The sequence below is a fragment of the Carettochelys insculpta genome, chromosome 3 (assembly GCF_033958435.1).
Source record: "Carettochelys insculpta isolate YL-2023 chromosome 3, ASM3395843v1, whole genome shotgun sequence".
In the NCBI taxonomy this organism is placed as follows: Eukaryota; Metazoa; Chordata; order Testudines; family Carettochelyidae; genus Carettochelys; species Carettochelys insculpta.
Window position 1 is genome coordinate 99,458,478 of NC_134139.1, and position 26,354 is coordinate 99,484,831.

Below are 26,354 nucleotides of genomic sequence, written 5' to 3' on the forward strand. Positions count from 1 at the left end.
TCCCTTGACCTTGAGTAGCTTCAGTGCCGATGATATTCTTCATGATGATATGGACGAATGTAGTAGCAAGGACATGGTCCTGGTGATGAGGATATAGAGAGCGAGTGCTGTCTATATCTGTGATGATGGGAGGAGTGTGATCTCCTGGATGACATGGAAATAGGTGGGGAGGCTCTGAAGGGATATCTATGTAGCTCATGTGAGACAACAGGTGAAGGATGCCTAAGCCAGGGAGAAGGTGGCCAGAGGAGAGGAGATGGCAGCCTCAGGAAAGGTGATGGTGGCGTTAACGGGCGTTGCAGTATGCACGTTTCAGCAGGAGAGCTGGGTGAGAGAGGTGTGATGAGAAGGTCCGGCGATGGACTTCGGTGCAGAGTCTTAGACCTCACCTTTCTTGGTTTGTGAGACTGATGAGTCAGTGCTGATACAGGTGTTACGTCCAGTGCCGGAGATCTTGCTGGGGGTATCGGTGCTGGTGGTGTTGCGCTCGGTGCCCAAGCCTGCAGCTCTGCGTGAACAGAGGTCTCCGGCACCATCAGACCCCATTCTGATGCTCTTGGGGCCGCAGTCTCCAGTGCCTGTTGCTTAGGCACCTGCTGGATCTTCTGTGCCACATCTTTTAAAGTCTGAGCCCCAGGCACTGTCTTCAGTTCTCCAGTTTTTGCGCTGCCCTTACTAGCAAGCATTTCCTGGTTCTGTGCCTCACTCATCCTGCTTGTATGTAGTACTGGCAAGGATTGAGTAGGGGATATCTTCTTCCTCTTACAACCCAAGGAGGTCAAAGAGGCTGCCTTCCACTTGTGCAGCAACAAGGGCCCTTCCATATGGGATATCTCAGTCAGCTCAGGCTGAAGAGCCTTGTCAAATAAAATCATTTTTAGCCTCATTTCCCTGTCCTTCCTTGCTCTAGCCATCAGTTTAGAGCAGTGATGACATTTCTGTGGGACATATGTCTCGCCCAGACAATGAATACATTTGCTATGGTCGTCCAAGGCAGGCATAGCTTCACCCCATGACTCGCATTATTTGAAGTCCACTGGAGACATCTTCCTTGTTAAACTACTTAACGACATGCAACTTTAACGAGGGTACTTAACAAGTACTAGAACAATAAACAAACAGGTACTAGCCTGTAAAGAATATTCAACAACACTCTATTGTAGAGATAAGCAGGCCACGGAAGCGGCTGCTCTTCCCTCTCTCTTCTCCTCCCCTCTTTTTTTTTTTTGATCTACATACAGTAAAATTTTTAAAGAACAGTTTTTAAGAGAAACATTTTGAAAGGGAACTAGCAAATAGTAACAAATAGAAGTTCTCTCTCTAGGCATTGGAGCCAAAGCAAAGTCCGTCTGCAGCCGCTGGCAGTTGAGAGGAACTGGCATAGACCGGATCGCACACGTGACTGAAAGCGTGCAAAGGACCGGCACGCATCACCGCATGCATGATCTGAGGACATACAGCTTGGAAATCTCCGATCTGCAGTGCCGGGGCAAGCCCGACACCTACTGTGGAGCACCCACAGAGACCACTCGAAGAAGCCGCCTGTGGTGCCTGCATGAAAGTGATCAGCGAAATCTTAGAATCTCAGAATGTAAATGACACGATGGTTTTGGCGCTCTCTTTCTTGGAGCCTTCTCCCAGGGAAACTGGTGAGAGTTTCACATTTTAAAAGAATACTGTTTATATTTTACATATGGTCAGAGCATGTTATATTCAGTTGTCAGAACAGTATTCTATTCACCCATTGAGTGGGCGAGGACAGAACATTTTCAGAGGCAGAGTGACACATGGGATAGGGCACTGGGCTAAACAGAAGGACCAAGGCTCTGGCTCAGTTCTGCCATTGACATACTATGTGACCTTGAGCAAGTTACTTCATCTTTCAGCATTTCACTGTCTAACAGATATGACAATACTTACCTCCTCAGCTCAGTCAAGAACTATAGCTGAAAAATGCTACAGGTTGAACTTCGAGTCTGGCAATATCCATAATCTGGCATGATTTTAGTTAGTTAGCCAGATTAGCCGTACACAGAATTCATGATGCAATGGCTGTGTGCCTAAGCACTGTCTTGGGGATGGTCTTCAGTAGGCTGAATACTGCTTTTGAATCGGGGTGAAGTTTGGTGGGACTGAACTATTGGAATGCATCTGCAATTGCCGAGAACGGCACACTCACATGCTGTAGTCCAGCAAATTGGCTGATCCAATGCAGTATAAATGCTTTGGCCATAGAGCCTAACATATAATCCCTCCCAGTAAAAATCTATTTTTGGAAATTTACATTGTGGTTTCTGTCTTACTTTTGACATTCCCTTCCCCTGCTTACCTGAGGCTTGAGCACAGCCACATGCCATGGCTCAACTGGCTTCTGTATCCCCCAAATGGTGCAACTTTTGGCTGGACCAGGAGCATACTTATGGATCTCAAAGGGTGATGGAAATATACAGAGATCTGGAAGTTAGCAGCTGCTGCTCTTGATGCTGAAGCATGGGAATAAGGGTGGGGGGAATGCACTGGAGAAATGGAATGGCAGAGCAGTGGGACAAATGGGCACCTGAACCATCTACACGTTTGCAGACACCAAAAGAAATAACTCTTAAGAATTTGGAAAAAACTCTTCCTATTAGCCCCACAAAGTCAGCTCTGACAAGAACAACTTTTAAAAAAAAAAAAGCTACATACCTACAGTAGAGAGCCCCCGACTCTACAGTCCTCCTCCCAAGCTGGTGGACGTATCATACATCTGTGCTTCAGGGTCAGGATCCTGGATCCACTATATTGATTCTGAGATCCCAGCAATGTAGCAGGTATCTCCTGGTCCACAGAACACCTGTTTTTTTCCTCCTTCTCTGCATCCATTACAACTGAGCTTAGGTTAAGGATACTTCTGCTGCACCTAATAGCACATCAGTCCAAGTTCTGAGGATCCAGTCCAGCTCTTCATAAAAGTAAATCTTCTGTTCTCAATTAAACAAATATTAGTTATGGGGGGGACCTAGTATTTTTGGGTCACTTATCTTCTCATGGCCTATTGTTTGCCACGCTTAGTGGTGCCCATCCCCACCAGTTGCTAGGCCACCTTGCCACATGCCAGGATGTTACATATGATCAATTTCATCTGGACTTGAATCTCCTTTTCTCCCAATAGATGCCAGAAATTACATAATGCCCTAATTTTAGGTGGCAGCATGTTCACAGGATGGTGTCACCTGAAATATGCCAGCAATGGATAAATTGGGTTGCAGAAGTACACAAAAGGTGGTCCCTGTAAATATAGCATAGAACTGAATTCCACAGCCATGGACTGTTAGTTGTACTGGTAAAGAATCTTCTGGCCAATGTAACTTGATGCAGCAGAATGTAGAAAGTAATCCAGGTTAAGTCATCAAGAGGTCACAGGATGGACAATGCTGTGGAATATAACTGGGAGAATTATTTCAGAAATGTTGAGCCTTGATGGTGTTGCATTGGCAGAGAACCACATGGTGGATAGCTTTGCACCAAAGCATACTCTATCCCAAAAGATGTTTGTAAGTCTGTGTACCAATGGGAGCAGAAATCAGCAGCAAGAAGGTCTCTCTTGCAGCACTTTTCTTGCTCAGAATAGTGTATGACTCATTTACCTGATTGGAAGAGGATATTACCACTCTAGTGGTTGAGAAGAGGATCTAAGCTAGTATATACATTTGATTGTCCACAATTCTCCACTCTTCTCCAAAGACTCCAAAGATGTGCGTCCTGGTTGATTTTAGGTGAAAGAGTAGACTTAAACTGAATGAAGAATTCATCTTGTACTCTGACTTCTACAAAAGAAGGAAGCTATGAGGGAAGATAACTTAGGCAGGAAAAAACAATTAGACTGAGGTGAGTTGCTTACATTTTTGGGGGGGACTTCAGCACAACCAAGAAAGCTTCACTGTAACTCCTGGAGATGGATTATCTTAAAACATACAATTCTGAAACACTCATAGCAGCAATTTGGAATCCTGGTGAAAAGGACCAGCAGCTGTGCCCCTCAAACAAGCAACCATTTTTTGCATTTTTCAGTTTATCTGCATTCTCTCTCATAACAAGATCTTTTGTGTAGAAAGAGGTATACTTCAGGAGGAGGAGGAGGAGCACACACACATTGTTTTTACCCTATTCTGTACACTCACGTATTCTGATAGCTATGTAAGTTTTCATGGAACAGCTACATACATGGACCACCACTCCTAAGCATACCAATAGGCTTAGTGTAAAACATTCAATATTTTCTCTAGGGGCACACTATTTTAGAGATTCTTGATTTCCAGTGAAGAAGCAGGAAGGAACATTGCATGGACATTGCTTGACTATAGACTACAGGCGTGTGCACAGGAAATAGTAGGGAACTTTTTGTGGGTGTAGGAAAAAGGGGCCAATGCCAAGAATTCTTGGAGCCAATATTTTAATGCACTACTATTGGTGCTCTGGTTTATCGCCTGATGAACGCCTACTGGCATTGCTTCATACAAGGTCCTGGGAGAGAGGGATGGCCTTACTTCAATTCCCATACCTTCTTCCTAACTCTGCCAGGGAAGCAAAGGGACTGAAGTCAGGCATGACAACCAGTTGGTTGCCTGGTTCTCTGAGCTCCCTATTCCATTCACCAATATGTTTAAAATAATTTAAAATATCTTGATGGAATCCTTTTATAACCAGTCATAATTGGGGAAGAACAATTTACCCCCAAAAATCAATTTTGCTTTTAAAAAAGGCCCTGGAAAATAATTTGTACCCCAGAAAAACTTGCACGTTGTATTGTAATCAGTAACACATGGTTGCCTTCAATGTAATAAACCGAGTCACACTTGGAATGCAGATGGTTTTATGGGACTGTTCTCTTAGGATCTTCAGTAGGAATGCTGTACAAGTGAAGAGTCATTTCAACTCATGGGTGATCTGTCACTTTATCTTCTGTATTGTGCTGGCAGTCTGAAATCAGTGAAGTGACATTTATTTACTACTTATGCTGGAAGAAACCCTTCCTCTCGTACTACTTACATTTGCTCCTAACAAAATAAAGTTAAAACAAAATAAAAATAATCACAGCCAGTTAGATGAACTGGAACAACAAATATTTAGGCATTCATAAAAGGCTCTAGATGTTCATATGCTGATAGCGGGTAGGAAAAATAATGAACAAAAAATGCTTAACCAATAATCAGACACATTCTTCTGTTTTAAAAAATATTAACACATTTCACATGAAATTGGCATATCTTTATATGTAAAAAATAAACCCTCAAACTGGCCTTTGCCAGGTGTGTGAAAGCTAGCGTGTTTCTTATTAGACCACCTGACCCTTCACTTAGCATGGAGTTGACTGGTTGTTTTCAGTCTTTACAAATTCTTTGCATACAACTTTTTGAAAGTTTCACAGAAACTGCTTATTTTGTTCACTGAAAACAATTTTCCCACTTTTCAACAGATTCCTTTCTTGCTTGTGGATTATGAAATACGTCTCAGAGGGCTTATCGACATTTGCCCCCAACTTCGAAGGTGGCATGGTAATCAGATCAATGGGAGATTACTAGCGAAGTGCTGCAGTGAATACATTAGGCTAATTCTCCCCCATGGCAACTTTGAAGCTCCTCAAGTATTCACCACAGCACTTCATTAGTAATCTCCTGTTGCCCTGATTAGCATGCCCCCTTCAAAGATGGGGGCAAGTGTAGACCCAGCCAGAGTGGAATTTTTCCTAGTATAAAATCTGTTCATGCCCACGGCCAGTGGAAATTGGCAGCACATTTATGCTCATCCCTGAAATTTTGGCCTGGATTTTGCAGCTCTTTTGGACAGATACAATGGATATTTAAAATAAAATCCATACCAATTATGTTTGTCTATATTGCATAATGTGAAATAAAACTGTCACCTAATCTTAAAATTTCTTCCCCTTCCCTCTGCAAGGCTCAGAGCTTTCATTGCCTACTTGAGATTTTCACATGAACCCTTCCCCTAGCCTTGGAGGCCCATTGACTTCCCAGACAGACCTTTTCCCTCAACACCTCCCCAAAGTCCTCACGCTAAGGACAAAAATTCTATTAGAGACCTAATATTCATTTTTGGTAACACTTAAAACTTGAAATCTTATCTGTGGTGAAAGTATTTGTATATAGCCCCTATCAACAAGCATCATAGCTGGATGTCTCTATTAGTGTATTTCAGAATGATTATTCAACTGAGAGGAACAGCACAGTCTGCAGTTCTTAAAACTAGTATTTCTCAGGGTATGTCTGCAGGGCAATGAAAGACCTGTGGCTGACCTGTGCCAGCCAACTTGGGCTCACAGGACTCAGGCTGCAGATTGTTTCACTACAGTGACTTCCAGGTGTGGGCTGGAGCCTGCAAGATGGGAGGGTCCTAGGGCAAGGGCTCCAGCCTGCACCCAGAAGTCTACATAGCAATGAAAGAGCCCTGCCAGCCCAAGCCAGTCAGCATGGGCCAGCTGCAGGTGTCTAGTTTCTGGGTAAATATATGCACGCCTGCAGACTCATTGAACTTGTTCCCTTACTAGCCAAAAGCACTCCACCCAACACTTAAATCAACCAAAATACTGTAGAAAAGAATCCCAGAAAACCCCATAAGGAGACTCTCCCATCACCAAGAGGATGGAAATTATACTGCACTAACTTCCAGTGGCCCTATTTGTGACATATTTCCTACATACTGCATATATTGTTCACATTCAAACAACCTCTCGAAAAATCTCATAATTTGTTTAGCTGTATTGTGAGACGTAATAATTTTAATTAAATTAAATTTAAATTATTTTGATGGAGAGCAGCTTTTTTTTTTCCAATTTTTACTTACATTTTTACAGTTGTGGGAAGTTATGGTCAGAATTATTTAATGAAAAATAGATGCTAAGATTCAAGAAGTTAAAGCTTGGTAACTGGTAAAAGACCAATTGTCAACATCACACGTCAACATATAATAAATAAAGCTCCTTAAGCAAACTCTAATAACTTCTCAAGTAGTATTTTTCCTTGTCTAGCTGTACATTTTACATGTGTTGGTAATATTTTTGGCACATTGTGAAACTGATGTTTACCAACATTTATTTACAATAAAAATCTAATCCTTGGGAGCCTCTGTAGGAATATTTCTTACCGAGAATCTCCTGGACTAGTTTTTCCAGAAGGTACACCTGATATGTTTTTGGTTGTCTCTGGTATTCCAGCAGAAGACTCCACAGAAGGCCCTTTAAAAGCATAGTACCATCTCTCAGTAATTTTACATTCAATGAATTATTGCAAAATAGAACACACACATGTAGCTTTGCCTAGGTTATACCTTCAGTAACCATTAATATGACTTTTTTTTTTAAAAGCCCTTTTAAAACCACTTTGGTACAGATAACCAAGTAACTGCTTACCACATGGATGCTGACAGACTTGCTCAGTGGAACAGTATTTAAAGAGAAGAGCCTTAGAAAAGCAGTGTAGGTTGTAAACAGAGTGTGATAAAGGAAGGGGAGGGGCCCTGAAAGAAGCACACCCCTCCCAACAAGGGGGTAGATAATAAATAGCACCTGATTTCCAATCATGTGCCTAAAACCAATGAATGTCAAATTCAGCATATTTGGTGTGTTTAAGGGTTTTCAGGTTTTGTATGGAAAGATTGCTGAAGCTTCCATGTTGTTATTGAACAACTACAGTAAAACCCCATTTACCTGACATAACTGGGACTGACCAACAGTCAGATACCTGAAAATGTCAGATAATTGGGCGGGGGGGGTGGGTCACAGAGGGAAAGGCTAGGAGTGAAGGGGCTGCTTGGGCTTTAGCTATTCTGAAATGCTGGCAGCCAGCTCCATGGGGTAAGGCTGTGGGATGCCAGCCACCAGAGAGTGGCTCATCAGGGTTGGCTCCCTAGCCAGGCAGCCCCCACAGGGTCCCAAGGAGTAGAGCCCAGCTGGGTTACTGGCTGCTCTGGCACCAATCTCCCAGGCCAGCTCCCTGCGTGGGCAACCCCTGCCACCCTGGGCAAGCAGTCATCCCTGCCTCTGTCCCATGATGCTGAGGCCCAGCCACACTGAGCAAGCAGCTGCTGCTGGCCCCAGTGGGGCTGCTAGCTGCCCAGGGTGGGCTGCTGGCTGCATGGTGCTGGGTGCTAGGTCTCCTGTACCTATATGCTTCAGATAAATGCGTGGGGAAAAAAATCAGATAAAAAGAAATCAGTGTCAGAGAAGAATGAGCAAGGCATAAGGTCCATTGTCTGCAGTAAGCGTATGCCTATACTTACCATAAGATCACCACTCCATGATCAGCCTTCTAGAATTCGATTTTGATGCATGTATTAATATGTGGCAAACCAATCCCTCTAGGCTCAGCCATCAACTCTGGTACTCCCCACTACTGCGTGGAGTAAGGGATGCTGGCACAAGCCTGAAGAGCCCCAATCTACACTAGGGCAAAAAGCTGATTCTGGTACGTTGATTCTAGCTGTGTTAATCGCATAGCTACAACTGTGTATCTGAGAAAGACTTAGGCTAGATATACACTAGGGAACAAAGACTAAATACTGGCGTGCCCCTTGGGGGCCAAAAGAAAACATGTCACACAGACTATATGCCAGATGATGATTATGTGGTGTGAGTTATCAGCAATATTTGGCACTTCACAGCACCTTTCACTTCTCAAAAGGCCCAAGGATAAACAGGCCCCCTCCTATAATTTGGTAAATACTCATTTTTAAACGTATTATAAAAGATCAGACTGAATTACAAGGAAAAAAATTCCAGCCCAACACCGTGCAATTACAATACATGTAAGAAATTAAAATAAGGACAGCAGATATGTTGTAATTATAGTGACACCAAGTGGCTAGGGAGATTAAATTAATCTCCATTCCTACCATGGACCCACTGTAACACAAAGATTCAGTTTATTAAGCTGTATTTTTATTTCATGTGAATATAGGTTTAATATCAAGAGAAAATAGCTTGACCCAACAGATTTCAGTGCTGCCAACTACAAAATAACGATTATAGTATACAGAAGCAGCATAATGATGCATTACCCTTCTCATTACTCCTCTTTTGCTTCTAGTCACAACCTAGTTCTTTGAGAGCATAAGAAATATATTGCAACATTAATGAATTCTTCACTTAGCAAAATCCTTCAGTGCCGTTAGCCATACCTCCTGACAGTAGATCTCAAATGCTAAAACCTAATTCTCTTCCTCAGGGACTACTATTAAAAACTCTTCCTCCTCAGATTCACTTTCTGGTGGTTATGAATCTACTTGCATCATGCTGCACATATGGGGATTCCAAGGCACACGGGAATGTTTTCATTTAAAAAATGCCTAGCTTTTAACAACTCGAGTCATTTTTGAAAACCCAAAGACCTAGGACAAAACCTCAAAACCTACCGCACAAAAGGACATGGACAACTTTTAAAATCCCTCCAATGCTTTGTACTCAGAAGCTTTAAAACTTCTCCCTTCCACTCTCATTTCCGTTGTAGGAAACACAACTGAGTGTTGTTTGGGGGTGGAAGTGTGGATAACACTTTCTGCTCATGATTGCATGAAGCTGAAATTAAATTTTATTTGTCTAATTACCAAGTTCTACAAGTATAATACCTCTCCATCACAGTCTACAAGTACAACCATATTTTCTTTGCCAGTCTGTGACACTTTCCCACGATTCAATCACAAGCACTGTTCTATTTTGTGTACACAGCTACAGTGTTTAAAAAGACATTATAAAATTATATTTATGCAGTCATATCTACCATGCTGCCTGACTGACGTAGTATATTCTAGGAAAAGTCTCAGCCACTACTCCATAGTGCCTCAGTAGGTGTTGCAATGCCTGAACAGCAGCTTCACAGAATAATCACCAAACAGCACTGGGGCCATTACATTCAGGCATGTGCTTTCACAGAGGGTCTGATCCTATATGTTGCTGAACCACCTCAAGGCCACTGAATTCAGTGACAGATGGTGCTTCATGAGTTGCTAGCACCCTACAGGATTTGGCCCTGACTGCACAGACAGAGGGTGAGGACTGGTTTCAGGAAGACAGTCATCTACTGTAACTAGTCTATGCTGCTGGCAGGAGATAACGCTGTTAACTGTGAGGACTACTAAAATAATGTTAATGCTGTCATCTGAGGACACAAACCACTATTAGAGCCAACCAGGTCACTAACTGGGTACAAAATTGGTTAAAAAGGTGGAGTGCAGATGGGATTATGTTCCTCTGCAATGTCTGAGCAATAATAGTACCGGACACTGAACTGAAGAAAAGCAGGTATTTCTCCAATGTTCATTCAACTAATTGATTGCAACTGCTTACCTGTGTTGGCCGCTTCTTGGGCTCTTTTTTGAAGCAGTGATTCCACAGCGCTCGTTAAGGCTGGGCCTTTCCTTTGAGACATTTGTTGCTTGCCCTGGTGAGAGGGCACACGGTTAGCACTGTTTCATGACAAAACTGCCCAGGACTCAACTGCAGCAGAGATATTCATGGAGATTCTAGGAGCAATCCATTGTCTTAATTCCCTCAGAGACAGCAAAAGCAGACCAAGGCAGCAGGAAAGAACACCAGGTTCTTGCTTCTTCCCCAAAACACAGTTCTCTCATGCAATCTAAGATAGCCAAGGCACTCTGAGGAACAGGCCGTCAATGACATACAATGGTCTCTCCCCATCAATGGAACCCTTTCAGACACTTGGTTCTCCAGGAACTTCCTCTAATAGAGGCCCACTGTGTTAACGATGCAGTTTAAGCCTTTTGGTGGCAGATATGGTATTAAATCTTAAGATTTTTTTCTTCTATTTTAGGATTTATCTTTCCTGTTATCAAACAGCTGATCCTTCTCTGAATTGAAACACTTATAGGAACTGGAAGACAAGATTTTGACTTTGCTAATTACTAGAGACAAACTACCTCAGTCACTTATTTACTTTTTAAAGTGAAGAACAATTTATGTTTTAATAAAAATTTTTAGTGCAAGTTGTATAAACATTTAATAAATACAGTAACAGGTCAGGACACAGAGGATTCACTCCATTTCCAAGGCGATGAAAGGAATTTGGCCTTTGGTATATCCCCTAGCATAGTACTGTAGTATGCTTTCCTGGACTCAAAACAAAAAAGCAGTCAAGTAGCACTTTAAAGACTAACAAAATAATTTATTAGGTGAGCTTTTGTGGGACAGACCCACTTCTTAGGGGGTCTGTCCCACAAAAGCTCACCTAATAAATTATTTTGTTAGTCTTTAAAGTGCTAACTTGACTGCTTTTTCTGTTTTGACAGTATATAGACTAGCACAGCTCCCTCTCTGTTACTTTCCTGGACTCTTTAGAGAAGAGTCTGAAGAAGCTAGTTTCTCCTCAGCATTTGCGACTATACTTTTATATAACTTCCTGCTGATAGAGAGAGACTTTTTTGAAGTAACTTCATGTCTCATTTAGTTAAAAAAAAGCATTGGTTTCATTGTGGTTTAAAGCTACATATGAATCTGTAGCTTCCCTCCCTACATCACAACCCACTATCTGGTAAGTCTTCTGGAAGAAAGCACAAGGCTAACGTGTTACTCACCAGGGCCTGCTTGGCTCCTTTTTGGCCTGGTGTAAAGGCACGTCGTGTAGAAAGTTCTTTGCAAAAACTGATGTGCCTCTCTGCTGCAGCTTCATTAAACCTTCTCAAGCAGTAAGGACACTGAATATAGTCTGGTTACAACAAAAGAACAGGTAAGACTGAATCAACAGTTCATAAGGTATTGAGAGAGAACTACCTACTCTTTGTGAGACTAGGACTCAGGAGACCTGGATTCAATGTCCAGCTTTGCCTGTCCTGCTGGGATGACCTTGGGCAAGTCACTTCCTTTCACTGTGTCTCAGTTTCCATCAACACTAAGCACTGTCCTTGGCAAAATTCCATGTACCTTGGCTACTATGTTCATTTGATCTGCTGTATGCTGTAGGGATGAAGAGTGGGTGCACGATCAATTGCTTGCAAAGTACTGAGATCTTTGCTGATGTATGGAACTTAGTCCAAAGCCTACTGAAATGACTGGGAGTTCCTCTCGCCTTCAGTATTTCACTACAAATCTCTCTCCTGCATTCACTGATTACAACTGGAGTTCCACCTGTAGAATGAATGCAGAGGGGACAAGAATGTGCAACATCACAAAGGCTCTGTAGCATGGATCAGGGAATAGAATTTCTTTGCATGAAGTTGAAGGATTATACTATGCTTGGCTTTTAAAAAAATAAAATGGAATAAAAATGCTATATAAAATGGACATCTACCAAAAATGGCAATTTTCCTGGTAACGAACTTAGGCGTACCAGTGTGTAAATGCCAGGATTGCCTCTGTTTTTTTGTAAAAAAAAAAAAAAAATCAGCATTACATCTGCTATGTTCCAGCCATCACGTACAGAGGTACAAGCGTTAATTCAGTTTAACTTTAAACTAAAGGGAAAGATAAACCAAAGTAGGTCTGCAACTATGAGCAATGACTTCAAAAAAACTTAAAGGGAATTAGTTTCAGAGTGTAGCTGTGTTAGTCTGTAGCTTCACAAACAAGCAGTCCTGTAGCACCTTATAGACCAACAGATTTGTTAGGTCATGAGCCTTCGTGCGAAGACCACTTCTTCAGACCCACTTCTACTCCAGTGCCAAGAGAACTGTCCAAGCATGCCATGAAATGTCATCATTTTCCCCTCGTCGCGTCTCTTTGCACAGGATCTCCTCTCGAGCTGCCAATGCCCCCACCCCACAAGCAACTGAGTAACAGAAATTTTCAGCAGTTACTTGATTACTCAACATCCCTATCATGGCACACATTCACTCGCTTACCTTTTATTTCCATTTGTTGATGACGGTATATTCTGTGATGGATTTGAAACATGAATGCATTTGATACTTGTTCAGCTTGTTGTGTGCACTATGTTGCTAACCTCTCTAGTAAGACCGTGTCCATAGTAAATGTCATGTTTATGAGCAGTCAATTCAGCTGAAAAAAAGTGGGTGTGCCAGGGAATTGTTTGTCGCATTGAAGTGTGCTGTGTTACTGAAAAGGCTGGGAATCAGTGTTCTACTCCAACCACCTGAAGAAGTGGGGCTTACCCACAAAGGCTTGTGACCTAATAAATGTTAGTTTTTAAGGTGCTACAGGACTGCTTGTTATTTATTAAGGGAATTAGTTAGGGAAGTGACCTGGACTGAAGAACTCAGGGATCTGAACCTAGAAAAACAGACCTACCTATGGGGGTGGGAAGGGGAGGGAACCAAAAGGGACATTTGCCCTGAAGCCTGGCAATTCTAATGATGTGTTGAAAACAATTTTTTTTTTTTTTTTTTTTTTAAAGAGGACATATGATTTCACTCAAATGGTGATCCCAAATGGAACTACGAAGGGCATGATCCATAGTCTACGTAGACTGAAGGATGCCTACTACTACGATTTCACTCTAAATACATCCAATGGGTAAAAACATGGAAGGTAAAGGAATTATTTAAAGCTAAGGTTCAATGTGGGCACAAAATGAAATTGATATCAACTGGCCATCAACAAATTCAGGCTTGAAATTAGAGGAAAGTTTCTAACCAGGGGAGTGAAGTTCTGGAAAAGCCTTCCAAAGGAAGGGGGAAGTTACCTAACTGGTTTCATGATTGAGCTGATAAGTTTATGGAGGGGATGGTATAAGATTGCCTAAAATATTGTATGGCTCATATGTACCTACCTGGTACTAAACAGATATATCCAATAGCCAGAGATAGGACATTAGATGAGGATTGGCTTGGAGTTCCCTGTCTTGCTGCCTGACTGTTGCATCTCACCCACATGCTTAGGGTTTAGCTAATCAATATACCTGGGATCAGAAAGAATGTCTCCTCCTCCCCCAACCCCTTCTCAAACACTCAAGGACAGATTGTATAAGAGTGTGGTGGGTTTTTGCTCCCTCTGTAGCGTGAGTCATTTAACGGTTCGAACTAGAGTAAATGGTGGATTCTCTGAAACTTGACATCTTTAAATAATGATTTGAAGACCACAATGACTGGGACCACATTGGCTGGGTCTACACATTCCCCTTCCTTTCGAAAGGGGCATGTTAATAAGCGGGTTTGAAAGATGCTAATAAGGCACTGCAATGAATATGCAGCGCCTCATTAGCATAACGGCGGCCATGGCAATTCAAAAGTGCGGCTTTTCGAATCGCGTGCCGCCCGTGGAGACGGGACCTTCCAAAACGACCCCGCCGATCACCAGATAGGAAGAAGGGCTTTTGAAAACTGGGGGGGGGGGGTCCTTTCAGAAGGTCCCGTCTCTATGGGTGGTGCACGATTCGAAAAGCCGCACTTTCGAATTGCCATGGCCACCATTATGCTAATATGCAGTGCCTCATTCATTGCAGCACCTCATTAGCATCTTTTGAACCTGCTCATTAACATGCCCCTTTCGAAAGGAAGGGGCATGTGTAGACCCAGCCAATGATGTTTTCTGGCCTTAAAGGCCACGAGAAGGAAGAGACAACTGCCACATGTGCTGGGTTCCCACGCCCTCTTCACTGACCTCTGAAAAGCCAAAGGCTGAACTTCGGCTCAATGTAGAGGGCCATCCTCAGGCCTATGTCTGACTTACAGCTTATTCCAAGTGTAAAAAGTGAATTTCACCCTTTGGTAGTCAATGGCAGAGTCAGGACCTGAGCCTAAACTTCTCAACTCCCACCCCAGAGCTCCGCTACTAGACCAGGGGTTGGCAACTTGCTGCTCCAGAGGTGCATGTGGCTCTTTAAGGACTTCTTTGTGGCTCCCAACTCTATAATTACAAAGTTAAAAAAAAACAACCCTCCTGATTATTTTCAATAAACAGTGAATGTCTAAAAGCCCAACAATGAACAACTCATATCTAAACAGCAAACGATATGTGATCTCAATGTTAGATAAATTCCCCTTTAATATGTGCAGTGCATTGTGGGATATGACACTGTGTTTAGATTGTGTTACTAATAAAGTCTTGACAGGGAAAAGGCAGCTTGCAGAATTCCTGCTGTGAAGGGCAACACACATTTTATGAAAGAAAAATTAAATGTAAAGTAAAATTGGCATATTTAAATTGGGTTCAGGAGTGAAAGTCAGGAAGACAGTGGTATAAACACATGTAAAGTGTGAGGCAAGAGAATAAATAAAAAGTCTTCTGCAGGACATACATAAACATGTATTATTGCATTACAAATCATTGTGTGTGCACACTGTTCTTAAAACAGGGGTTACAAAAAGTATGGTTGGACGTTATTTATTAAGGACCGTCTCATATTCTCATGCATTGTGGTTTTTGAAGTATTGAGTTTTTGCCACATTTGGGGGAGGGGGAAGCTCTTCTTGCTATTTTGGTTGCCGACCCCTGTACTAGACTGATGAGTTATAACCACGAAAGTTGAAAGGTCCAATAATTTTATTGCCTCTACAATTCACCTATGTTGCTCCACCTCTCCCTGAAGCTACTACTCACTACCTTCAGAAACTATCTTTAGCTGCTCCCAAGGCTCCTTCTGACTTCATGCTCTATTTTAAAAACAAACCAGGAGTTTGTGTTGTTCTCAGGTTGCACAGAATGGAGTAAAACTGAAGCCCTCCTGTGAATAAGAGGAGCTTTCTGCTTTACCAAGTATAAGCAAGCAGAAAATCAGCAACAGGCAAAACTAAACAAACCTGGATTGATGCTTGGAGGTAGAGGAGGAGGAAGGGGACGGCCCTCTTTCATGGCTTTCATGACTTGCTTGGCTGACCGAATAGCATTAATGAAATCCTCATGCTGCTGTCGCCAGTTAGATTTCTTTTCTGGCTGGTTCTGTAACGGAACCACAGGGCAACAAAAACTCTATATACCCCTTCTGTGGGGATAAGGGCTTCGACTTTGGATTCTTTGCTAAATAGAATTTCCAAGTGAAAGAATATTAAAAAGAGACCAAGATTTATTAAAATTCAGGTCAAATCCACTCTCTTATCTTCGCACGCTGTCCCCACTAATTAACCAGTGCTCCAAGGGACCAATAAAAGAACAACCTTTCATTGCAAGACATTTAGGTCACAGAGGACTATAGCTTATACGGGCTGAAATATGAAAGTTCGCATGACAATCCTGTCTCCCATACTCCCTTTTGATCTCCTCTTGTATATTTTTGCCTCTTCTCCTACCAAACCATCAGTCAAGGTCTGAAACCGGATTCTCCCCAGCCAGCTATTGTTACTGGAGCATCATCAGCAAACAGCACACAACCATAATACAATGATGGTATTAAAAAGACAAATTCATGTGTACACACAGAATCACACCTTCCCTCTGGCGCTGCACACAAGGGACCCCCGAGTCCTGCTTAGTCCTATGGCTACCACGGCAATACAGATAATAATCTTCCTTGAATAAAGGTATAAAAATTGCTTACTGTTTGAATTTAACAGTAATTAAACTCTGCAGCATTGTCCCTAGTACAGGACATAGATGGCTGTAGCTTGAACATGTCTCAGGTGTGTTGATAAGGGTTTCACTGCACGCCAGCATGGCTCTTGCACTGAGGCACAAACCACTGATTAGTTGTACTTGATAGAGCACAAAGGCTAGGGCTAGGGAGAAGGAAAGGCAAGAACACAGGCTGACCCACAGCCAAAGAGACAGTATGTCCCGAGAGAGTGTGTCACAGACTATGCTCACTCAGGACACCCATTCATCACCAGAGTGACCACCACAATTTGTTGACTGAAGCTATTAAAATGAAGGCAACATGCCTGCTACAATTCCAACAATACCTTAGGTGGTGGATGTTTGTTCACTGAAGGAATTTCAGTTCCTTGCAGTCTCTGTTTCAAAGAATTGAAAGGCTTGCGCTTTTTGTTGAAGACTTTTCTGCATATTGGCTGATGCCTTAACTAGGATGCAAAAAGAAAATCAAAATCTTATGGCAAAGACCTGAGATTTTGCTGATCATGGGTGGCTATTCATAGGCTAGGGAAAACAATGCTTTCCCAAACTGCCTCATCTGGCCCTAACCATGCTCCATTGGAGTCTCCCAGGCTCCCTTCCTCAGAGGCTGTTGCAGTGCCACAGAGGCTGGAGAAGGCAAGCTAAGGGCCATACCACCTGTCCTCCCAGTGCTGGGGCTGGCAATTTGGCTGTAAGTTGGAGGAGGCTTGTTTGATAGGGGTCTGGGCAGCAGGCACAGCTTGGGGAGGTGAGGGCCAAACTTTCTGGCTTGCCTCTCTGGTTCCTCCAGCAGATAAGATGGAGGAAATGGTGGCCCGTGGGGTATAGAATTTAACCCACCACAGAGGTGGGGCATTCACAGAAGGCGAAATGCTCCGCATACCCACCAGCTCTCTGGAGCAGACTGGTGCACTATCCCATGCAGGGGGTGTTAGCTACTGGCAGGGGAGGGGGACTTGCCTTTCCAACTTACGGGGTCACCCACCATCTATGCTGCTACTAATGCTTCTGTCTAAGGCACAATCATTATTTCTGCCATACTCAGAAATACATCTAGATGAGAGAGAGCAATGCACAGGTAATCTATTTACACTGCAGGGCAGGGTAGTACTCAGAGTGATTAGCTCAATCAGTTTTTCAGAGAGTGCAAGTTCCTTTCAATATCTATGTTTAACCTACTAGCATTTACTGCTCTTCTCTATGCTCCCAGCCCTCACAACTCCTCTATTTTCAGTTGTATGCATTTACAAAAAAAAGGCCTTTATTTTACCAGAATATCTTGTGCAAAGTGTCTTCCACAGGTTTCACAAGTTAACAAATCTTGACATCTGGTATCTGTACAAAATTCAACATATATTATTAGTGACACAGGAGTTCTTGCACACACACTAAAAATCAATCATAAGAGCAGGCCCTGTGATTTTTGGAACCAATTATCTTTTCTCACAGCAAAACAATTACTGGGGAATTTTATTTTTCTTTCCCCTTTTGTGAAAGCTCCACCTCTGTGCTGGGTTAAATGCTATACCCCGCAGGCCATAATTTCCTCCATCTTATCAGCTGGAGGAGCCAGCTTCACCATTTCCATAGGACAGTTACTTTACAGTCCAATATAGGAAAGATTACAGGCTACCATTCAACTGAAGACTCAGTGGCACATTTAAATACTATAGTGATAAATGCCTAGGTGGATAAATATTGAACATTTGCTGTATGCCAGCTGATCTTCTCTTATATACTTGCACTTAACGTTCTACTCTCTGCTTCTGAAGACCATATCTTTGTCCCTCTGACACCTGACAAAAATCAACAGAAACACGAAAGGGGTTGACAGCTGATACCCTTCAACGTATGTTCAAACTGGCTGGAGCTCATCGATATTTTCAAGGCAAATGATCATCTTGTTGATTATTCTGCAAAGGTGTCACATGCTATAAATGAATGACTTGGTATGCTCCAAAGAAATTTACAATGCCAAACTTCACCATGGTGAGCAAACTAAGCTGGACTGTCACTTTAAAGAGAAAAAGTGATGGAAGCTAAATTTAGGCTATGTCCAAACTGCAGGCTTCTGACAGGAGCTCAGAGGTCTCCCAACAAAAGCATGACGCTTCAGGAGACATCCTGCTCAGCCTTGTTGCACGAGGAAGAAGGAATCTCTCAGCAGAGGAGAGGTTTACCTGACATTTTGCCCAGTGTAGACAAGCCAAACGTTAGGACAGTTTCTCCCAACAGAACTGTTGACAGAAGATACACAAATGTATTGTACAACTTGCATATCTTTTGCCAACAGATCTGTGCAATCTAGACATAGCCTTAGCGATATGAAGATGACATCTTCAACCTCCAAGTAGGATTTTTTTAAAATGTTGTTTAAAATGCTAATAAATAGGGTTTTCAATGTAAAGTGCCATTTAAAAATGTTAATAAATGAGGGGAATGTAAATGTTTTAAGAAATGCAGTTTAAAAGCGATAATAAAATGGTGTTCAATTAACATAAGTGTGAATGAAATGTGTTAAAAATGTCTGCAAGTGAGTTGTGTTTTGGTTATTTGGTACCATGAGGTCAGAACAGCTCTGAGATCGAGGAACCTAACACTCCCACATTCCACTGTTTCCTATGGGATAAGGTTCCATGCTGTCCATCTCAGAGGTGACAGAGGACTTTGTGGAACACATCTCTCCGACTTACATTAATGCCTGTGGGGGAAAATGTCCTGCTTTACATTATTTCATTATAGGTAGGTTCTCCCCCCCGACCTGAACACTCTAATTTAAAATAAACTTCTAATTCCTGAAAACTATTTACAGTAATGTGGCCAGTGTTCCCTGTAACCTGAGTGCTTGGGTGGCTGGCCAGGAAAGATTCACATGCTGCACAACTGGTTACCAGAGTGCCCGCATCCAGAAGCATGTTTTTCTATTCATGGTGCACATGCCTTGGTGCACATAAAGTTTGTTCTGCCCATGGGTGGAAAAAGGTAGAGGGAACACTGACTATGTCTCCTTAAAAATTGCATTTAAATAGTCCTAAACAGTATTCTAAGGCTGAAGTCACTAAAGGGGTCTGATTAGTCATCCAGGTCAAGCTCTCATTTCTGTGTTGTTTGTGCAGATATCTCCCTGTGGAAGAGGGCTGCCTCCTGGCAAAGAACCTGCAGGTTCCAGATCATCTCATCAGGAAATACTGAAGATCAACCTGATTCCTCCAGAAAAGTTCTTGCGGAGGTAAAAATGTTGGAATTTCTGCCACGTTCTGAACACTTCCAAATGCCTCGGAGGTTTTAAGCCCAACTGTGTTTCATAATCTCTGTTCAGGTAGTGCTTCTCTTCCCCCTGTGCTGAACACTCAAGTTTTGTTGTTGCCAAGTTTGGTACAACATTTTCACATTTTTTTCCAGGTTGGATCACTGGGTTTTACATGTATCAGGAAAAGGAACCCTGAAGTTCTGCAGGAGACAATCCGGACACTACATTGGTCAAAATGCCAAGGAATACATGCCTTGCTCCTGTAGAACTAGGAGTCAGGCTACCGAAAACACCAGCTTCTTTGCCTTGCCAGCAAACTCCTCTGGACTCAGACAGCCTGAATCTTTCCTTGCAGGTAACACTCAGGCAATCCCAATTTCTATGTTCCCCTTGCGGATTAGTTTGTTTACCTTTCATGTAAATATGGTTTTCATTGTTTTTAGTTTCACCTTGCTTAATTTACATTGAAGATTCACTCACTCCAGCAAACCAACATTTGTCCAAGACAGGCTGGGCTAAGGTACTGTTTGCTGAACACACTAGAAACATATTTTGAGCACACATCTACTATTCTTTCAACACGTCACCTACATCACACAATATTATTAATGTCATATGCATGTTTATTATTTTACATGACATCTTTAAGATTCAAATGACACCAGCAAGTTGGGGCAATGAGTGTATCAGACTTGATGAGAATTATGGCATGGTACAGTCTCCCAGTTGGCACTGAAGGGCTCTCAGTCACAGGTCATCCGGGGTGATCGATGGGCAGAGATAAACCAAGGGATTGCTAGAGCTTCCTTTTCCACTTGAGCACACCACCGCTCAATTTTTGCAAGGCTTTATGATATGAATGCAAGAGGTCTCAGGTCTCTTAGCTTCTACTGTATGAGCATGATTTCTAACTCATCTGAAAAGTAGCAGAGAGCGAGCCGTGCTAATCTATATACTATCAAAACCAAAACGCAGTCTAGTAGCACTTTAAAGACTAAAAATAATTTGTTAGGTGATGAGCTTTTGTGGGACGGACCCACTTCTGAAGAAAAGGTGTCTGCTGCTACCAGTGTTCGACAGCATGCTGAACATCGCATCAGAACAGGCAGAGAGGTCAGAAGTTCTTTTATACAATTAAATGCATTTTGTTGTGCAGCCCAGTAGTGGTCATATTAAGGAAATCTCTTAAAAAGTTTTGCTAGGAGATGACATTGGAAGGAGTTTCCCAAAATGATCTGTCACATCCAAAATCTTCCTACAGAAGAAACATCTTTGAGATCAAGTAAGGTGAGTAATGTCTTCAGTTTGTACCCAGCTGAATTCCTTGTTTTCAAAGTAGGCTTCCTATAAATTTTAATCTACTTCTTTTCAAACTCACATTTCTCATTCAGAGTGAGCTGCTTGGAAATATCTTAACTGTGTTTATTTTTATTGATATCATAGACGAACACATCCTTTACATCGCAAAGGATACCAGAGAAATATTACGCAATCTGGGAATGGTTGCTTTTGGAAATGTTTTGATGTTGAAGATATGCCAAATGGAAAATTATTCAGACAGTACCTTCTGAATGGGGAGAAGAGTATTATTATCATATAGATTCTTTAGTAAGGGACACTTGAGAAAGGTTGGAATAGTATGTAACTTTGACAAGACTTTCATGTTTGGTTAAATGCAGGAAGCATGTGTCCCTCTCTACACGTAGGAAGTTGTAGCCTGCACAAATTAGATTTTTGTCCATGGGCTTTCATAGAGCACCACCCCTGCACACTAGTCACAGGGGAGTTATTGCTCAGACAAAACACTTCACTCTTCCATTCTCTTGAATTCTTCTGACTTTCCCTACTAGAGGGATTCAGCATGGGGCTTTAAAAGCAAAAAGCCACTGATGGCAAATCAGTTTTATTTTGTATTATCCAGACAGCTTTCCTAGAATGGTATAGATATATGGCTATACCTCCTGTACTATTTGCTTTTTGCACCAGTACTACTCACTGCGATAGGTGGCTGAATAGCAATTCTACAGACTAAACGGGAGCATCAAGTACAGCACAAGAACCCTGATGTGGAGTGGCCCCTTGTATTACGGCTGCATAGCAGAGCTATTTCGGCACACCTTGGTTTCCTGAAATAGCTATTCTGTGTCTTTAAAATGCATCTCCTATTTTGAAATATTTTTTATTGCACGAGGAACAATGGATGCTTCAAAATAATGCACTATTTGCACATTTGGTGCTGTTTAGACAGTGCCAAATGCCAAAATAGCCTATTTCAAAATGAAATAAGATACACAATTTGAGCTATGCAAATGGTGTATCTTACTTCAAGTTTAGGGTGCAGGTAGACATAGCCCTTGAGGGCAAGTTTAAAAAAAAAAAAGGTCTTCCATACCAATACAAATCCTCTATCTACTGACACTATCCACAAACCAGCCAATTTTGGTGGCAGTTTATTTTCCACTGGCCAACAAAGCAATCAGATAAACACATTTTTGTTATTACTCCACTCTTAGAGCCAGCCAAAAATGTTTTGTAAACATTTTCAAAGGAAAATGCTTAATGCGAAAAATATTGGAATATGCTCTTAGTTTTCAAACAAATTTCAGGACATTCATCCTCAGGTTTTCTTTTTCAAAACAGTGAGGAAATGTCCCCTCTCACTTTTGTCATTCACCAGAAAACTAAGTTTTGTTTGTTTTCTTTTTTTTAAATGTGAAACTACCATTTTACTTCCCTCCCCTTGACTTTTCTAGTAGGAAAATGAGCTCACCAGTGTGAAAAATGGGGGGAAAAATACCTGTAAAACTAATGATTTTCTGAAACCAAAACAAAAAACCATTTCATTTTTGAGAAATTCCACACTGAGTTTTCATAGAACAAACGTTTTAAAAACCAAATGATTTTTTTCCCCCTAACTTAACAATGCCATCAACTCCAGTGAGCATGCAGGAATCAAGTATTCTACATGCAGATAAAACAGCCTGTAGAGCCTTACCTAAATGACGCAGGAATCACCTTTAACAAGTACTACTGAGGCTTTAACTAAACATATGCCAAGGAGTGGTATAACTGACACTTGTGAAGCTGTTAAATTTTGATTTCCCTAGTATTTTAATATCTGAAACGTAGAGCATGAGACTGGAACAATAACTTGTCTACTCAAAAGCTGAAAATGTCACATACTTATGAAAGAGTTTGCAGTCCCAATCAGATACCCCTAAAGGAAATCATTGCTGCAAAAATCATACAATGAGATTAAAGTAGACCTGATCTTCCTCAGGCTGCATGGAGCATGGTACAGTAAAAGATCATTCTATAATGACATCATAATGGTAGAGTGGAAATACGATACAATAGGGTATTTCACTACAGAGATTACAGCTAACCAGAGCAAACTGAGAAGCGGGCTTTCCACACTGAGGTTTTGCTTTATTCCAATACTTTTCATAAATCATAAAAATAAATTAAGCCCCTTAATGATGAGCAGTTCTATTCAAAATCTTCATCAACGATTTAGATATTGGCAGAGAGAGTGAGCTTATTAAGAGTTTGCAGATGATACCAAACTGGGAGGGGCTGCAACTGCTTTGAAGGATCGGCTCTTAATTCAGACTGATCTGGACAAACTGGAGAAATGGTCTGAGGTAAACAGGATGAAGTTTAATAAGGACAAATGCAAAGTACTCCACTTAGGAAGAAACAATTAACTTCATACATATAGAATGGGAAGGACTTAGGACTGTCTAGGACTTAGGGGTCATAGTGGATAGCAAGCTAAATATGAGTCAACAGTGTGATGCTGCTACCAAAAAAGCAAACACGATTCTAGGATGGATGAGCAGGAGTGTTGAGAGCAAGACATGAAAAGTCATTCTTCCCTTCTACTCAGCACTCATTAGGCCTCAGTTGGAGTACTGTGTCCAGTTCTGGGCACCATATTTCAAGAATGATATGGAGAAATTGGAAAAGGTCCAGAGATGAGCAAGAAGAATGATTAAAGGTCTAAAGAACACGAGTTATGAGGAAAGACTGGAAGAACTGGTCTTGTTTAGTTTAGAAAAGAGAAGATTTGGAGGGGACACGATAGTGGTTTTCAAATACCTCAAAGAAGAGGGAGAAAAATTGTTCTCCTTGGCCTCTGAGGACAGGACAAGGAGCAATGGGTTTCAACTGCAGCAAGCGAGATTTAGATTAGACATTCGGAAAAACTTGCTAACTGTCAGGGTGATGAAACACTGGAATAAGTTGTGTAGGGAGGCTGTGGAAGCTCCATCTCTGGAGATATTTAAGAGCAGCTTAGACAGACACCTATCAGGGATGATCTAGGTGGTGTTTGGTTCTGCCAAGAGGGAGGGAACTGGACCCGATGACCTTTTGATGTCTCTTCCAAGTGTTGTCTAGTCCTAGTGTTCTATGATTCTATGATACAGTTACTCTGTCAACTTTAAGATGACTGCTTACAATTTTAAAGCTGTAAGACAGTGTGGCCATTACTAATGTATTAAATGGGTCACAAGAAAATTGTCACATCAGCTAAATATTTCTCAAGATTTAATTCTGTAGCAGATAAGTAATGCTCACTTGTAAATGTTAAATTTGTATTAAGAGGTGAGCAGGTTACTATTTGTGCAAACAGCTGGGAATGATACAGCTTAAGTCACACAGTAGGCTCATTAATAAATAAGACATGTATAAAGATGTATCAAACATCCTGTACCCAGAAACCCCTGAAAATTATAAATTTACATATTTAAGCATTAGTTACCTCTATTTTATATTTATGCTATTCTAAATGCAAAACAGAAGATAAAAGGATGAAAAAAGTCACAAATATTTGATTCATTTCCACATATAAAGCAGAAAACTAAACATGCCATATTCTTAATAGTGCCCTTTTGTGTCAAAAGAGATCTGGAAGTACAAGGAGAGCAGAGAACAGCCTATATTAGCATCTATCCCTAACTTATCAATTTATGTCAAATTTCTGAAGGAAGCAAACAAAGTGTTTGTAATAGGTGCTTAGAAGAGCTAGTCAATGCCATCTTAAAGTCATATAAGTGACAGTCAGAGCTTCAAAGTGTGTCAGAGCTAAGTGGGGAGAGAGGGGAGCATTCTCTTATGACCTTCTCTTGTGAATTACTTCTCTTATGACCTTAAAGAATACCTGAAAAATTCCTAGGTAGCCCACATATATTCTTATGCCAAACTGCACGCTTGGGTTACACAAAATGAACAATATGGCTTAACCTTCTTCCTCTGCCCCCCAAACATTTATGTATAATGTCAGAGTCTACAGAGACTTGAATTAATTTTGTCACAGTAAACTAAAACATTGTGGCAATACATTAGTAGAAAGAGATGGGGAAGATGGAAATTCCATTTTGAGGATTATGAATTTTGTTTTCATTTATAATTTGGAAAAGCCTGCAACTTCAAAGCTCTCTAAAGAAAAATGACAAAAGTTATTGAGTAATCAAAACACCTCAATTTTATAATATAAAATTTGAAATAGAATTTTCAAAACAAAGAATTGTAGTTTCAAAGTGGAATATATCTCCCACTTATTTATTGGGGCGGGGGGGGGGAATCCCAACCAACCAACCCAAAAGTACAAAACCCCATAACCCACACAGACTTGCCATTTGGGACTTGCAGACCCTCATATATGAAGACGAAGTTTGCCACTTTGCAGTATGAGCCTCTTGGCAAGTTTTTCCTTATTGTAGTAGGCATTCAGAAAAGAATACCCTGAGGCATACATAGTAACATGATTTCAACACTTCGTGACATTATAATTTTATAACCTTTTGCTCTGAGACTAGCAGCTCTCCTCAATTTCTAACCAACATATTAAGCCTGTAACCTCCATTCTATCCCACTGTTCTCACCCCTTTTAACAAGTACTGTTAACTTCCTAATTGTGTTCTTGTTCTGGCTCTAGCTCTCTTTACTTTCTGTTTTTACTCTATAGAAGTGGTCAACCAGGAGAGAAAGGAAATACAGTAATGAAACAACAGTAGTAACAGGCCTGCTTCACATGTCTGTAGGCAACAAGAGCATAAAAAACCATTCCCAAACTTGCTTATAGGGTGTTACTCCTCTTCTTAGCATAATGCAAGTCATATTGGGACATGGACCATAGCAAATCAAATATTAGAATAACTGAAAAAGTTACAATTATTCTTTAGGTATGCAGAACACAGTAAAATTGCCTTATCTGACTCAAAAGCTCCGGCAGCAAAGCCAAACTGAAAGCATAACATCCTTTTTCATTTACTTCCTCTCTCTGCTTCAGCAACTTAACATAATATCCACCTGCAGAGGATTATCAAAACAAAAAAGCAGTCAAGTAGCACTTTAAAGTAGTCTTTAAAGTGCTACTTGACTGCTTTTTTGTTTTGATAGTATATAGACTAGCATGGCTTCCTCTGTTACTGATGCAGAAGATGATGATTGGTTAACTTCACAACTGTACAGCAGCAGATAGATAACAGCACCCTTAAAAAACACATAGCAATATTTCAAATAAAACTCATGTTCATGTTTATTATTAACCAGTTATACTTTACTCAAAATATCAAGCTTTGACCGTTACTCACCTTTTCCATTTAATTCCTTTTCATGCATCTGATTCAT

General features: G+C 41.3%; 1 protein-coding gene across 1 annotated transcript; it reads right to left on the minus strand.

Moving 5' to 3' along the window:
- Positions 1-4,934: 4,934 nt before the first annotated feature.
- On the minus strand, positions 4,935-26,354 carry ZC2HC1B (zinc finger C2HC-type containing 1B). Its single transcript, XM_074989111.1, has 8 exons — positions 26,318-26,354; positions 17,739-17,803; positions 16,795-16,914; positions 15,700-15,838; positions 11,581-11,711; positions 10,337-10,430; positions 7,141-7,231; positions 4,935-4,959 (listed from the first exon to the last, which is right to left on the minus strand). Exons 1-8 carry the CDS (start codon positions 26,352-26,354, stop codon positions 4,935-4,937), a joined length of 702 nt encoding a protein of 233 aa, XP_074845212.1.